At 50.8% G+C, this 15,833-nt stretch overlaps 1 protein-coding gene across 3 annotated transcripts in view; it reads left to right on the forward strand.

Moving 5' to 3' along the window:
• The first annotated feature begins 385 nt into the window (after nt 1-385).
• Sarm1 (sterile alpha and TIR motif containing 1) overlaps nt 386-15,833 on the forward strand; it is a 22,229-nt gene continuing 6,781 nt past the window's right edge. For 2 of the 3 annotated variants that reach the window (XR_007589574.1, XM_050128742.1), the window contains exons 1-7: nt 388-1,078; nt 6,221-6,839; nt 8,108-8,320; nt 8,588-8,679; nt 8,786-9,021; nt 13,762-13,864; nt 13,930-14,119. Coding sequence is in view for 2 of the 3 variants with exons in the window: in XM_050128742.1 (XP_049984699.1) it covers nt 612-1,078; nt 6,221-6,839; nt 8,108-8,320; nt 8,588-8,679; nt 8,786-9,021; nt 13,762-13,864; nt 13,930-14,119 (1,920 nt within the window). In the remaining variant the exon portion in view is untranslated. Of the gene's footprint in view, nt 1,079-6,220; nt 6,840-8,107; nt 8,321-8,587; nt 8,680-8,785; nt 9,022-13,761; nt 13,865-13,929; nt 14,120-15,833 lie in introns of all 3 variants that reach the window. The other variant, XM_050128743.1, reaches the window with a different exon arrangement.

Genomic DNA, 15,833 nt, shown 5'->3' on the forward strand with positions numbered 1-15,833 from the left:
GATTGGTATGTATAATGAAAAAAGACAGTGTTTTTTGTTTTAAAAAATAACAAATTAAAAGAGAAAAAAAATTCAACTGCACCCTGCCGTGTAGAAAAACAAAAAGGGGGGAGGAGAATCTCAGCTGCGATTCTTTAACCATCCGAAGGGAGTGTGGGTACATTCAGCCTGTTCCCTACCACATCGACCCGGGGCAGGGCCAGCTATGGGGAGCGACGACTCTTTCCAGCCCTTTCCATAGTCTGGCGCACCTCGAAGGAGGCGTGGCCAAGTGATGCCTGGGGTGGGGCTTGAGCCGACGGGAAAGTCGAGCTTGCGAGACCTAGAGGCGGGGCGTCAAATCTTTGGCTACTCAGAGGCGTGGTTGCTGTTGAGCATCTCAGCATCACCGAGCAAGAGGCTGGAGCCGTGCTTTGTTCTGGGCACCGGCGCCTCTATCTTCCCGCGTCGGTTCCATCCTTTGCTTCCCTCTCCCGGCATCCCCTTCCCCAGACGCTGCGGCTGAGCGCCCTTGCCAGGTTCTGGTTTTTGCTTTTTCCTCCCAAGGCGGGGGGTCTCTCCGCCAGGCCCCGCCCCTCCAGGCCCGGCATGTCCCCTGCTGCCCCGCGCCCATGGTCCTGACGCTGCTCTTCTCCGCCTACAAACTGTGCCGCTTCTTCGCCATGTCGAGCCCACGGCCGGGCGCCGATCGGTTGACAGTGCCAGGGCCGGATAGGAATGGTAGCGCCAGCCCGTGGTGGGCCGCGGGCCGTGGATCCCGCGAAGTGTCGCCTGGGGTGGGCACCGAGGTGCAAGGCGCCCTGGAGCGTTCGCTGCCGGAGCTGCAGCAAGCGCTGTCCGAGCTGAAGCAGGCAAGCGCGGCGCGGGCGGTGGGCGCGGGCCTCGCCGAGGTCTTCCAGCTAGTAGAGGAGGCCTGGCTGCTGCCGGCCGTGGGTCGCGAGGTGGCCCAGGGTCTGTGCGATGCGATACGTCTGGACGGTGGCCTCGACTTGCTGTTGCGGTTGCTGCAGGCACCGGAGCTAGAGACCCGCGTGCAGGCCGCGCGCCTGCTGGAGCAGATCCTGGTGGCTGAGAACCGGTAAGGGAGAGCACCGTGAGGTGTGGAGAGGCCAGGGCAGAGGAGGTGGTTGGAGCTGGCATCCCATTGCTGATAGCCGCCTGAGCCCATAGTTCTCCCCTGCATCTGGGTGCCCTTCTGTGCTACCTTCCACCAGCCATGACCTCATTCTGCAGTGTCTGATCAGGAACAAAAAGTTTTTTTGCTGGATTGAGAGGGTGGGGGCAGAGAAAACTGAGACACATTCTCTTCCTCTGTTTGTGGGAACAGACTAAGCCTGGCTGGCTGTCCTTCACCTACCTCTTGGGACCTTCTCTGAATTATGAAGCACTCAGAGAGCTCACTTTCCCAATCCTCTGGTGCCAGAGCAAAACGGGTTGTCGCATTCCCAATTCTCCCCCAAACCTCAGACTCTTAGCTAAGAAATTTTTAGAAAAGTCACTTTCAGCACGCTGCCCTCACAAGTACCAGGGAAATTTTAAATCACGTGGAAAGAATACAACTGTCAAAAATGCACATACAGGACAGTTTAGGTTGGGAGACCCAAGGTAAGATGCCGCTTGCCTTACCTCTCTCATCTAACACCTGGTGGCCTATAATGGGCTTGGGCCGTGAATATAGAACTTGAAAATAGAGTGGATGCTTGCTGAATGTGTTGGGGCCCAGTCTGACTGGTGAGGGCTTGGTATGTGGGTTAAGAAGCTAGAACTAGTGCCTGTGGAAAGTGGGTACAGGGAGCACCCTAGGAGAAGCAGGAGTGCATGATGCAAACATACTGATATATTTTCAACAATGACAATGACTGAGTAACGACTAGGGACCAGTCCCCAAACACAGGGGGTGTTGCTTCAGGACCAAGGACAGGGCACAAGTCCTAGCCTTCAAGCTCTTGCCCCAGAAACGGGGGGGGGGGGGGGGGGGGGGGGGGGGGGGGGGGGGGGCTCTGCGTTCTTGCTGAGTGTGCAGGGATAAGACTGGAAGGGAAAGAGAGAGGAGCACACTGAGGGTTTACACTGTGAGGATTCCCCTCCTCCATCAATCAGCCTCCTCACTGACTCTTTTTGCCATTCTACTCTGGCAGCTTTAGTCTTCCCCAGGATGTTGCTGCAGTCACTTCCCAGAATCCCAAATGACTTTCTCTCACCTCTGAACTGCCAACAGTGCAGGGCTCTTCAGACCTGGTACCATGACACCCAGTGAGGACACCATCTAACAGTTCTCTAAGTCGTAGGCCACCCCACCAGGGGAGCAGAATGAACATAAAGGACATACTCTCAGGGAAGCTAAATGGCCTCCCCCAGAATACTGAGTGAGTAATAGAGGAGACTGCTTTTTAATATAAGGAAAGAACAATGTTGCACATAAATTCAAAAAATGCAAATGTGTGCAAAAAAGGTATAATACTGAAAATTCTCAACGAAGCCTCCTCTATGGAGGAAAACCACTGGACTAATTTTTTGTATATCCTTCAAGAGAGGGGTGGAGCATACACAAACATTTGCTCATAGTCACAAGACTGTTCCCTACTTGGCAGCTGGAATTTGAAACTAGAGCTGCGTACCTCCAAAGATTATGGCCATTTCATCAGACCCACAGTCTCAGACAGCAGAACTGGGAAGGGAATTAACAGTTTTCACAACCAGCACACAGCTTTAACTTCAGGAACATTTCTGGGTGAAGGAAAAGGTAAGGGCTGGAGGCTAAGATTTAGATATTGGAATAAAGTTCCAGGTATGAACTGATGTTTCCATGTAAGGGCTAGAGGCTAAGACTTAGGGATTGGAATAAAGTTCCAGCTGTGAACTGATGTTCCCAAATACGCCTTTACTTCACAGAGTCTTCAGTGAGTCCTCTGAAAATATGAGTGTTAGATGAGATGGCTTCTTCTTTCAATTTTTCTTTTTATGTGAATGAATGTTTTGCCTGCATGCACATCTGCGTACCATGCGTGTGCAGTACACACAGAGGTCAGAAGAGGATATTGGATACCCTGGGCCTGGAGTTATAAAGGATTATGAGCCACTATTTGGATTCTGGAAATTGAAATCAAATACTCTATAAGGCCAGCCAGTGCTCTTACCTGCTGAGCCAACTCCCCAGTCCTGAGATGATTTCTTAGGCACATCTAGCCCCGATAGCCTAAGAGTTGACCTAGTCCAAAGTGAAGGTGAAGGACCTTGAACTCCCGAGACAAAGAGACAGACCTCGGGTTTGGCATGACCTCTCTCTGACCTTAGCTTTCCTCACTGGTGAAAGGAATGCCTGAGTTCCGATTCCAGGATGGATAGTTAGGACCATTTGTTCCTTTGGGGGTGGGCTGTAGAGAGGCGGAGTAATGAGGTCAGGAAAGCTTTGCTGAACTTACAGCAAGTCCAGGACTTAACCAGACCACACAAGTGTGCAATGCCCTGTACACTGTGCACTATGGTCACTCTGGCATCCACAGAGCAAGAATTCTGTTGTCCACTAAGTCTTTGGAAGTCACCTGACTAGGGGATGTCGTCTATGGAGGTAAGTGTGGCAGGAAGCCTTCATCTCTGCCTGGAGAGGAGAGTGGCAGCTTGCTTACTTTTCTGGCAACCTTAAGGATTTGTCTTGGGCAAACCTTCCCTGCAGCAGCCAGTTCCTTAAAGCCTAGACAAAAACTAGACATCCCTTCCCCGAAGCTCTTCAGCAGCTTCCTGTACGGAGTCCTTGAGGAAGCTGAAGAGACTGTCAGGGCTGATTTCTTCCCCTCTCTTTCTTTGGACCCTCTGCTTTAGCATGTGGGAGTGTGGTTAGCTCCCCAAGGGGTACCAGCTCTCATCCAAAAGTTGAAAGCCTGTGCCTGCACCCATCTGCAATGCAAGATCCCCTTCTCCTGGCTTACATCCCAAACATCCTCCTGACCTAATCCCTAAGCAACCATTGAACACATTTCATGTATCTGATGCGTTCTTTTCTTCTCTTTTATGATGCTAGGATCTAGAGTCAGGACCTTGAACACGTTAAACAAGCACTTTTCTTACCAGCCCGCCTGTCTGTCTGTCTGCCTGCCTGCCTGCCCAACTTTCTGTTTGTTTGACATAGGGTCTCACTAAATTACATAAGCTTACCTCCAACTCACAATCTAGTCCTGGCCTTGAGTTTCAATTCCCAACTTCTTTTTTGTTTGTTTGTTTGGTTGGTTGGTTTTCTGTGTCAGGGTTTCTCTGTGTAACAGTCCTGACTTTCTCAGAACTCACTCTGTAGAACTAACAGAGATATGCCTGCCTCTGTCTCCCAAGTGCTGGAAATAAAGGTGGTGCCACGATGCCCAGCTTAATTCTCAACTTCTGGAGTAGCTGAGATTAGAGATGTGTGCGGCTGTGCCCACCCTGGTAAACCTCCAGGCTTGTTCTGCGTGCAGGCATTTTTAACTCACACAAATGTCACTGTGGTATATAGTGCACTACGTTTCCTTTTCCAGCTCCACATTAAGGTCATCAGACCCTTCATGTTACATACCAGATGTACTGGGACACACTTTAATCCCAGCACTCAGGAGGCAGAGAGGCAGGTGGATCTCTGTGAGTTGAGGCCAGCCTAGTCTGTCTAGTGAGTTCTAGGATAGCCAAAGCTACATAGTGAGACCCTGTCTGGAAAACAAACAAACCAAAACAATAATCATGAAAAAGATTTTTCGTGTTACAACGTTACAGATCTTCTCAGTCATTTGTTACAATGGATGAGCACCTGTCCAATTACTTCTGGGCTTGGTATTGATGGCTCTAACTTCCTCGCTTCACAAATAGCACCGTGTCAAGCATCTTGATACCTGTGCCCTCAGTTGGACTCTTTTTAGGAGAGATTGCCTGCTCTCCAGATTGACCTGCCCAGCTGGCACCCCTCCCACAGTGCTCAGGACCGTCCCAACCCTCCCGCCCTCTGTGTTTGCCCACCTGCCAGGCAATTGTTACTCCTCTGACTACCCAGAAGACTGTGGTGTCTCTTGGTTGCAGTGTCTCTTTATGTTCGCCGTATTTTGGATTTTCTTCTTCATATATTGTCTAAGACTTTGCTCATTTTTCTATTGAATTCATTGCATTTTGTTGGTTTGAATATTTACTTACACACTCTGTGCATAAGTAAATGCTTTATTGTTTTTCCTCTTTTTCCTGACTGATTTTAGACACTGTTTATCCCTGGCCTTCCTTCTCTTCCTCAGACATGCTAGCTCATCCGTGGTGGGGCCTTTGTCCTGGCTCTTCCCCCCCCCCTTCTCCCATTAGGCTCTTCTCTGAGTCGTTTGCAGGCAGGCTTCTCAATATTATTTCCCAGATAAAATCTCCTTAGACACATCCTGACTCCATGACATCATCCAGTTTGCTAAGCATGGTGCCTTACTAACTCAGAACTTGAGCTCTTATTGGTTACTTGTCCACCCCTGGCCTTGTTGGCTGAATAAAATGTAGTCAGGTTTACTCACTGCTTAGCATCAGCCTCTCAAGTGCCAAGTTGGGTGCATGGGAGGTCCTCAAACAGTATCAACCGAGTAAATGAATTAGCACACACCAGTCATGGACAATGAAGGGAGGAATCATTCGAGGACAGGCTTAAGAGTGATGTACTTCCAGCGACACATCAAATGACAGGTTCACGTTTATTGTGTTTTACGGGTGATCTTTTTAAAAATTTGTTTTCTTTTTTTTTTTTTATTGCGTCTCTGTGCTTGTGTGTGCATGTGTGTGCAGGTGCACTCCAAGACCAGGAGAAAGCAAAGGTTCCCCAGAACTGGAGTTATAGGCACTTGTGAGAACTGAACTCTGGGCCCCTCTGCAAGAGCATCAAGCAGTCAACGGCTGAGCCATCTCTCCATCCTCTTTATGGATTATCTTGTTAGTCCTGATAATATTTTTGTAAGATAGGTATTATTTTCCTGTTCGTAAGGTGAGGAAACTGAAGTTGACAAATGAGGTGTTGGCAATTAGAAAGCAGCAAAGAAGAACCCGGGGGCCCAGGGATCGGCCATAGAGTTGGAAGCATTCAGCCAGCTTTAGGGAGAAGGTAAAGAGGACAAGGCTGCTGCCTGCGGTGTCTTTTCCGACACTAGTGAGGCCCAGAGATCAGGCCAGGCCTCCGTGAGAAAGCCAAGCTCCGGAGACTGCAACCACATCACGTTCTCTTTCTCCTGTCGCCCGGCAGGGACCGTGTGGCGCGGATAGGCCTGGGCGTGATCTTGAACCTGGCAAAGGAACGCGAACCGGTGGAGCTGGCACGGAGCGTGGCGGGCATCTTGGAGCACATGTTCAAGCACTCAGAGGAGACGTGCCAGCGGCTGGTGGCGGCCGGCGGTCTGGACGCGGTGCTGTACTGGTGCCGCCGCACCGACCCGGCGCTGCTGCGCCACTGCGCCCTGGCGCTGGCGAATTGCGCGTTGCACGGGGGCCAGGCGGTGCAGAGATGCATGGTGGAGAAGCGCGCCGCCGAGTGGCTCTTCCCTCTTGCCTTCTCCAAGGAGGACGAGCTGCTGCGGCTGCATGCCTGCCTGGCGGTGGCGGTGTTGGCTACCAACAAGGAGGTGGAGCGCGAGGTCGAGCACTCTGGCACGCTAGCGCTCGTCGAGCCGCTCGTGGCATCCCTGGACCCCGGCCGCTTTGCCCGCTGCCTGGTGGACGCCAGTGACACAAGGCAGGGTCGCGGACCGGACGACCTACAAAGCCTGGTACTGCTGCTCGATTCGTCGCGTTTGGAGGCTCAGTGCATCGGGGCTTTCTATCTGTGTGCTGAGGCTGCCATCAAGAGCCTACAGGGCAAGACCAAGGTACTGGTGCAGAGGAGGTGGCTCAAGGGTTAGAGAGAGTCTGGGAAGGTTTCTCAGAGGAAGTGATCTGCAACTGGGGTTTGAGTACTAGTAAGAATGAAGGGTCGCATAGACAGCGATATGGAACATGTCTGCAGAGTCAGATAGGTCTCTGTGACTTTGAGGCTAGCCTGGCCTACATATTGAGTTCCAGGCCAGGTAGGGCTTTAAAAAAAAAAAAGTATAAGGACTTAGATGAAGCGATCAGAAGGTAGAGGGACCAGTCATTTTGGCCTTGAAGACAAGACTCAAAGTTGAACTTGGTCTTTGGGGACAAGACAAGGTACTGAGAAGTTTTAAAATAGGAGACCCTTGATTTTTACAAATATCAACCTGGCTGCTGTAGAAGCGGGGATGACAAGGGTAGCTTGAGGCTGTTGTGAATGCTGGGGAGGCAAACAGAGAAAGTGGAGGAAGAAAGGAAGGAATGTGGACGATAGCAGAGAGAAGCAGACAGATTAGGGATTTATGCTTGGGAAGGGGCGAGGGGGCTGACGGTGCTTCTTGGTCGTGAACATGAGGCGGTAAACTGGGTGGAGGTCACAGGGGAAGCGGGGAAGACCCGCGGGCACTACTGAGCCCGGGGTGCCCAGCAGAGGTTCAGTTGGCAGCTAAGCCACCTGCATCTAGAGTCTGGGAAAGAGATGGCCCCCGGAGAAAGAGGACCTCGATGTAAATGGCGGTCACCTGAGTCACAAAGGATCCCTATGGCCAAGATCTAAACCACAGCCTTTGCCTACTTCCCAATTTACCGTCACCTTGGGCAGCTAGCTTTCCCCCTCTGGAACACGTTTTGGCTTTTTGTAAAATTGAAGGAGTCACTGGAATGTATGGAGGAGTCTCTAATCTATCTGGATTCCTATGATTTAGTGGGGTTCCAATCAAGCTAGAAAAAAACTAAGGGTTTAGGGACACTTCTGATGTGGGAGTTGGGAGTATGGGATTTAGGGTCTGCTGCCACCTAGCGTCCATATTGAGGCTTTATTCCAGGGCGGATGGGCGTGGAAGTTGGAGCTCATAATCAAGAGTGGATGCGTTTCAGGAGGGAAACTGCATGTGTGTGTGGGGGGGGGGGGACGGAGGAGAAAGGACTACACGCGTGACTTAGTAATCAAGGCTAGGACAGTTTGTGGGCCTTTCTTCTGAAGAGAAATGGGACTGGGCACGTCTGGTGGCAGCTGGGGAGCTGAGAACCTTAGGCTCCCCCCTCATCCGTCCTCCTTCCTAAGGTGTTCAGCGACATCGGTGCCATCCAGAGCTTGAAACGCGTAGTTTCTTACTCCACTAATGGCACCACGTCGGCGCTGGCGAAGCGCGCGCTGCGCCTGTTGGGCGAGGAGGTACCCCGGCGCATCCTGCCCTGCGTGGCCAGCTGGAAGGAGGCCGAAGTCCAGACCTGGCTGCAACAGATCGGCTTCTCCCAGTACTGCGAGAACTTTCGGGTAGAGCCGCGGGCAGTCATCTCCCCCTACACCAAGTGGGCGCATTCCTGACGGGCTGCTGGGGGCGTTCTGAGCACAGGCGTCAGCGTGCCCTGTAAGCCTCACGCCAGCAGCGCCACCGCGGCCTTTTAGGGGTGGGAAACCCTCAGTTAGCCACCCTCAGAGTCCCATCGGCTTCCACCGCCACCTCCTGTTCCTTTCCCTTGCATCTTGCGCTGTGGGGCGGAGGGAGGAGGAGAGCCTTCCTCACTTCTCCCCCTCCCCCAGGATCAGCAGGTAGATGGTGACCTGCTTCTACGGCTTACAGAGGAAGAACTCCAGACAGACCTGGGCATGAAATCGAGCATTACCCGCAAGAGGCAAGGAGCCCCCAGTCAGTCCAACCCAGTCTCCCCCTCTGCCACCAGCCCATGCTTAGCACCCTTAGCATCAAAACTGTAACATCGTTTTCTACCTGCTGGGCAGGTTCTTTAGGGAGCTCACAGAGCTCAAGACCTTTGCCAGCTACGCTACATGCGACCGCAGCAACCTAGCAGACTGGCTAGGCAGCCTGGACCCTCGCTTCCGCCAGTACACCTACGGCCTGGTCAGCTGCGGCCTGGATCGCTCCCTGTTGCACCGCGTGTCAGAGCAGCAGCTCCTGGAGGACTGTGGCATCCGCCTGGGGGTGCATCGCTCACGTATCCTCTCTGCAGCCCGAGGTAAGCGCGCCCACCTGGGAACCCCACCCCACTCCAGCTCCAATCCTGAAAGGGAGAGGCTGGAGAATCTACCTCCCTGAGGAGTGAGCATCTGACTGGGTTAGTCTGGCTTTGAGGATGGAAAGATGAGCCTGTGGCCTTTTGCCCTTAAGAAGTCCTCCACCTGAGATGGGTACCAGGGAGGGAGATAGGAGGTATACAATCAGCAGGTGGCCGTGGTAGGAAGCATTCCCAGGACTCCTGTGGGAGCCCAGAGGAATCACTGCCTGTCTTGGTCACCCAAGTTCAGACTTGGAGAGGAGGAGGTGTTGTCCAGGTTTTGAGGGATGGGGGGTGGGCAGGGAGAACAGGAAGGGCAACGGGCAGGCAGGGCTAGCTTTAGCAAGAATAAGAACAGGTAGGGCAGTACATGGGTGCCACTGAAGGGCACTGGTGGTTTGGGGAGGGGATGTGAGGGTTGGGGAAGGCTTGCCCTAGTATCCGGCAGCTTACACAGCCTGGGTTCTGGCAGTACATCCCAGCAGAGCCTAGGGCACTGGCAGTCTCCTTTCCTCACTGGCTTCTTTCATTGGACAGTCGCTCTTTGGCTAGCTCTTACATGTCCATAACTGTGTATTCCAGGTATCGCAGTTAGTTTTTTTAAGACTGATTTTTACTTTGTATATGAGTTTGAGTGTGTATGTGTGTGTGTACCTCATGAGCTTCTGGTGCCCATAGAAACCAGAAGAGGGGGCTGGAGAGATGGCTCAGAGGTTAAGAGCACTGTCTGCTCTTCCAGAGATCATGAGTTCAATTCCCAGCAACCACATGGTGGCTCACAACCATCTATAATGGGATCTGGCGCCCTCTTCTGGCCTGCAGACACACATGCAAACAGAATACTGTAAACATAATAAATAAAATCTTTTTTAAAAAAAAGCAGACTAGAGCATCAGAGCCCCTATGACTGGATTACAAATGGTTGTGAGCCACCTTGTAATGCCGGAGACTGGACCTGGGTCCTCTCGAAGACCTGCAAGTGCTCTTAACTTCTGAGTCATCTCTTCAGCTCTTGTAGTAAGTTTTTAATGTATAATCTCATAACTGAGTGTGAAATTATGCACCTGTAACCCCAGCACTTGGGAGGCAGAGACAGGAGGATTACTGAAAGTTCAAGACAGCTTGGTCTACATATGGAGTCCAGGGCCATCCAAGGCCGCGTGAGGCAATCCTGTCTCAAAAAACAAACAGACAGGGCTGGAGAGATGGCTCAGCGGTTAAGAGCATTGCATGCTCTTCCAAAGGACCCGAGTTCGATTCCCAGCAACCACATGGTGGCTCACAACCATCTGTAATGAGGTCTGGTGTCCTCTTCTAGCAGGCATATATGCAAACAGAATATTGTATCCATAATAAGTATATAAATATTAAAAAAATAAAGACCAAAAGATAACCCACTTATTTCTATAACCATTCTATCTAGTAGGAGTTCAGTATTTTAAATCAACTTTTAAAAGACTTTTAAAGTACAATAAGAGGTAAGGTGGCTCCGTGGGCAAAGGTTCTTGTGGCTAAGCCTTATGCCCTGAGATCAGTCTCCATGACTCACACTGTAGAAGAGGATACACTCCCCCAAGTTGCCCTCTGGCCTCCACAGGCTCCGTGGCACCCCACCCCATGAATATATAAATGTAAGAAAACATTTTTTTTGAAAGAGACCTGAACTTGAAAAATAAACATACCAGCGTCCAGCTTGAGGTATTTTGAAAAGTGTGCCCTGTGCAATCAAATGTTTCTATCATAGGCTTTCGTTTTAGAGATAATAAAATGAAAATAAAAGAATTTAAAAACATTTCCCAAGATTATAAAAGCCATTAAATGACTGGGATCTGAGCCCACTGTTTGATTTTTCTTTCTGCATCATAAGCAGGCAAATGTGTGTGGTGTTAATTATGAATATTATTAGAAGATGAGTCGACTCATTTATCCTTCTGTTCAACAAGACCTGCTAAGCATGGACTTGGCGCTGGGGACGGTCTCCTCTACCTCAAGAAGGTCAGCTTTTATCTTTTAGCTCCCAACGAAACTCTATGATTTCTTTTGTTGCTGTTGCTTGTTTGTTTTGCTTTGTTTCATTTTTCGAGACAGAATCTCTCTATGGAGCCTCAGAACAGGCTGGCTCTGAACTTCTGAGATTGACCTGCCTCTGCCTCCCACGTGCTGAGACTAAAGGCATCCAGCTAAGATTTCTTTCTCTCTCTTTCTCTCTCTCTCTCTCTCTCTGTAAGGTTCTAAGGCAAAAATAATTGTTACTCTGAGGTATAAAGAAGCTGCAGTTTTCACTTTTTGTTTAGTTTAGTTTTATTAATGAAGTAATTTTGTGGCAGGGTTTCTCTCTCAGAGCCCTAGCTCTCCTAGAGCTGGCTCTGTAGACCAGGCTGGATTTGAATTAAAGATCCACCTACCCCTGCCTCCCGGGATCAAAGGTGGTGTGCTCACCACATCTGGCTGTTTTGTTATTTTATATGTGTATGGTTTGTTTGTGTGTCTTGTGGGTGAGTGCGTGTTCCTGCACATGGAATCCAGAGGCCAGTGTTGAGGTGTCTTCTTCTTTCTCTATTGCTCGATACTGTGTTGTGTTTGTTTTGAGACAGGGTCTCACTACGCAGCCCCTCTGACCTAGAACTCAGTAAATAGACCAAGGCTGGCCTCAGACTGATAGAGCCCTCACCTCTGCCTCTCAGTGCTGGGCTCTAAGACATGTGCCACCACAGCTACGTTAGTTTTTGAGACAAGATCTCTCAATTCAGAACTCCCCAATTGGCTAAGCTGACAACTGGCTTGGGGGTCCCCCTTTCTCCACCCTCCTCCCTTCCGCAGTGCCAGGGTTGCAGGTGTGAACCACCACGCACGGTTTACATTTTTCACGTCTTATTGTCTTTGTGTGTGTGTGGTATTGCAGTCAAGCCAATGGCCTTGCACTTGAGAAGCATGTGTTTCTCTTCTGAGCCACATTCCCTGGCCATGCATGGTTTCTTATCCTATTACACTTGTGTGTGTGTCAGAATTGGGGGGCAAGCATGCCGCAGCACCCGTGTGGATGTTCGAAGTCAGCTTTGGTCACTTGGTTCTCTCCTGGCCACCTGAGTTCCAGGGATTGGACTCAGGTTGGCAAACTTGATGGCAAGTGTCTTTTACCGCTGAACCATCTTCCTGGCCCATGCAGTTTTTTGTTTTGGTTTTGGTTTTTTCATAGGGGCAATGACCTACTCAGAGGGCAATTTTAGGGAGATCCCTCTGGTGATGTGGCATGTGGAATGGGATGGTTAACCCTAAGTGGCTTGGGGAGCTGTCTTAGTTGGGGTTTCTGTTGCTGAGAGACGCCATGACACAGCAACTCGTGTAAGGAGCATTGGAGTGGCTGGTTTACAGTTCAGAGGTTCAGTCTATTGTCACCATGGCAGGAAACATGGCGGCGTGCAGGCAGACCCGGTGCTGGCTACAACTTGATCAGAAAGTGGGCTGAGATATGGGCAGTATCTTGAACACAAGCGATGGCAAAACCTGTCTCCATAGTGACACACTTCCTCCAACAAGGCCACCCTTACTCCAACAAAGCCACACCTCCCTATGAGATTATGGGGCCACTTGCATTCAAACTGCCACAGGAGCCCGTTGAGGAGGCTGGTGCCGGACACCTGCAGCAGGGAGTCCCAGATGTTGAGTAAACTGAAGGGAGACTCCACACAGTAAGGAGCCTGTGCGGACTACCGCACAGCAGCGTCACGAAGGTGGAGTTTGCTCTGTTTGGTTTCCTGCTGGATCCCTAGCACTGAGGCTGACAGCCAGCATCCTGTACAAGCTTAGTGAATTAGATGATCCTGGCTGGGAGCAATGTGACTCTCTCTCCCTCTCTCGTGTGTGTCAGTGTGTATGCGTGTCAGCACGTGTGTGTGTCAGTGTGTGTGTATGTGTGTCAGTGCGTAAGTGTGTGTCAGTGTGTATGTGATCAGACAGGGTCTCATGTAGTTCAGTCTGGTCTTAAACTTGCTATATAGTTGAGACTAGCCTTGAACTTGTGATCTTTCTGCCGCCACCTCCCTGAGATGGCAGGCACACAACACCGTGCCCAGCTTTCAGTTCCCCTCACGGTGATGTGAAGCACAGCCGCGTTCCCAGTCTCATCCCAGTTCCTTAGATTCTGTGAGGCCGGCTTTGCATTGGCCATCTTGGCTTAGCTGCAGGTTGCTGTGGCTGTTCTGAGCCCGGCTGAGGTGGGGGTGTCCAGGAGGTATATTCAGTACACCTCCCCTTGCCGTCCTTCACACTCACAGTGCCAGGACACTGGCAGCATTTGAAGCTGAGGAGCACCAGCTTTTTACTAAGATGTTAGGCAGGAGTTGAGGCAGAAGCCTGGGTTCCTGGTGGAAATGAGGAAGAAGGGCCAAGGGGAAGGAAGGGCTTCACCTAGGCTCAGTTTGGAGTGCTTGTGGGCAACTGGCTAGAGTCTGCAGTTCAGAAGGCAGGGAGAGCTGGAGAGTCATGTCAGTGTCCCTAACCACTGACCCTTCCTGCCCAGGACTAGCAGAGGGGTGACTTTCCTTCCCATGGGACCCTCTTCTCCATCTCAGTGACCCTCAGTGACCTTTTCTGCCCAGACTGGCCTGAGAAGTGTGAGTAGACAGGGGGCTAAGAGGATAGACCTCGCGCTGAGGTGGGGAGGGGCCACCTTCACCCCCGTGTCCCTTTTCTTGGCCCCAGAAATGCTACACTCGCCATTGCCCTGTGCTGGCAGCAAGCCCAGCGAAGACACCCCAGATGTCTTTATCAGCTACCGGCGGAGTTCGGGGTCCCAGCTGGCCAGGTGAGGAGGGTGGGCAGGTGGCTGGGGTTTGGGGCGGGGCCACAGTGTTGACCCTGTTTCTTCAGCCTCCTGAAGGTGCACCTGCAGCTGCACGGCTTCAGCGTCTTCATCGACGTGGAGAAGCTGGAAGCCGGCAAGTTCGAGGACAAGCTCATCCAGAGTGTCATGGCAGCTCGAAACTTTGTTCTGGTGCTATCTGCTGGGGCGCTGGACAAATGCATGCAGGACCATGACTGCAAGGACTGGGTGCACAAGGTAGGTGCTGGCTTGGGCCTCTGTGGTGAAACACTGTGTGGGTGGAGGGGGCGAAGCTTTCCCCTCATCCCATGCCCCCGCCACTCTCAATCCCAGATCATCTTTCTGACTCGGCTGAAGTCAGGAGCCACTGCCGAGTCTGGAGTGGGATTTTAGCTACCTAGGCTCTCACAGCCTCAGTTTTCTCTTCTACAAGGTAGGGATGGCTAAACTGTCCTATTTGTGTGTAAGGTTGTACATTGAGACCAGGGAGGGATAAAAATGCATGCAAGATACAACATCTGTGAGCTGCATATGGTAGTGCATCCTATAATCCCAGCATTCGAGAGGCAGAGGCGAGATCACCTCAAGTTCAGGACCAGCCATGTCTAGTTATCTATTTCTGGATAAGCAAGGGCTACCTAGTAAGACCCTCTCTCAAAACCCAAAGTAAACCCCAAAGCAAGACCTTTCACAGGGGTCACCTAAAGTCACCAGAAAACACAGACATTTACATTATGATTCATAACGGTAGCACAAGTCCAGTTATGAAGTAGTAACAGAAATAGTTTTATGGTTGGGGTCACTACAACATGAGGAACTGTACTAGAAGACTGTAGCATTAGGAGGTTGAGCCACTGATCTAAGATATTGTTAAAAGGACTCAAAGGGCTCAATTAGGAAGCCTTCAGCAGAATGCCTGGCACATAATGGCAGCAATTATTATTATTAATTGAATTTTTGTGCCTGCATCTGTTTAATTCCCCATTGTACCTCCAGTGAAAGACTTAGCCCTCACAGAAGGCACAGACCACGGATCCATAGCACACCTATAGATTAACAGTCATGCATCGGTCAGTCGGAATCGGAGCCTGGGCTGAGGGATGCAGTAGCCAGCTGAGGTTTGGTTGCCTCCATGCAGCCGAGGACAAGGATATGGCCACAATGAGCCTGAGCTGTGGCACTGGCCTGTAGACCCAGCCACTCAGGAGGCTGAGGCTGGATGATGGCTTTGAGCCATCCCTTATCCCTTATCCCTTAGAGACAGAACAAGACAATGAGGCTGGAGAAAATGCTGTGTTATCGAGGAGGACCAGAGTTAGTTCCCAGCACTTACAGCCTCCTGCAATTCCATCTGAGAAAAATCTTTTTTTTTTTTTTTTTTTTTTTTTGGTTTTTCAAGACAGGGTTTCTCTGTGGTTTTGGAGCCTGTCCTGGAACTAGCTCTTGTAGACCAGGCTGGTCTCAAACTCACAGAGATCAGCCTGCCTCTGCCTCCCGATTGCTGGGATTAAAGGCGTGCGCCACCACCGCCCGGCGTCATCTGAGGAAATCTTTTGACCTCCCAGGGCACCTGCACTCATGTGCACGCCACACAAGCACACACACATGCCCCTCACATGCTCACACAAGCATGCATATACACATAGACATACACACAAATACACGTAATTTAAAATAAAAAATAGAGCTTGGGGTATTGGCACACGCCTTTAATCCCAGTACTTGGGAGGCAGCAGGCAAATCTCGGGAGTTTGAGCCTGGGCTACATAGCAAGATCCAGGCCAGTTAGGATCAGCTATACAGTGAGACGCTGTCTCAATAAAATAAAATTAAAAATAAAAACAAACAAACACTGTAAAAAATATGCCTACAGTGGCTCATGTAAACACGAAGCCAGGGCTGGAACGATCAGGGGAGGCTTCATGGAGGAAGGAGAAATGTCTTAAGAACA

Source organism: Alexandromys fortis, unplaced genomic scaffold (assembly GCF_014885135.2).
Source record: "Alexandromys fortis isolate MF-2015 unplaced genomic scaffold, M_Fortis_MF-2015_v1.1 scaffold_80, whole genome shotgun sequence".
Classification (NCBI taxonomy): Eukaryota; Metazoa; Chordata; class Mammalia; order Rodentia; family Cricetidae; genus Alexandromys; species Alexandromys fortis.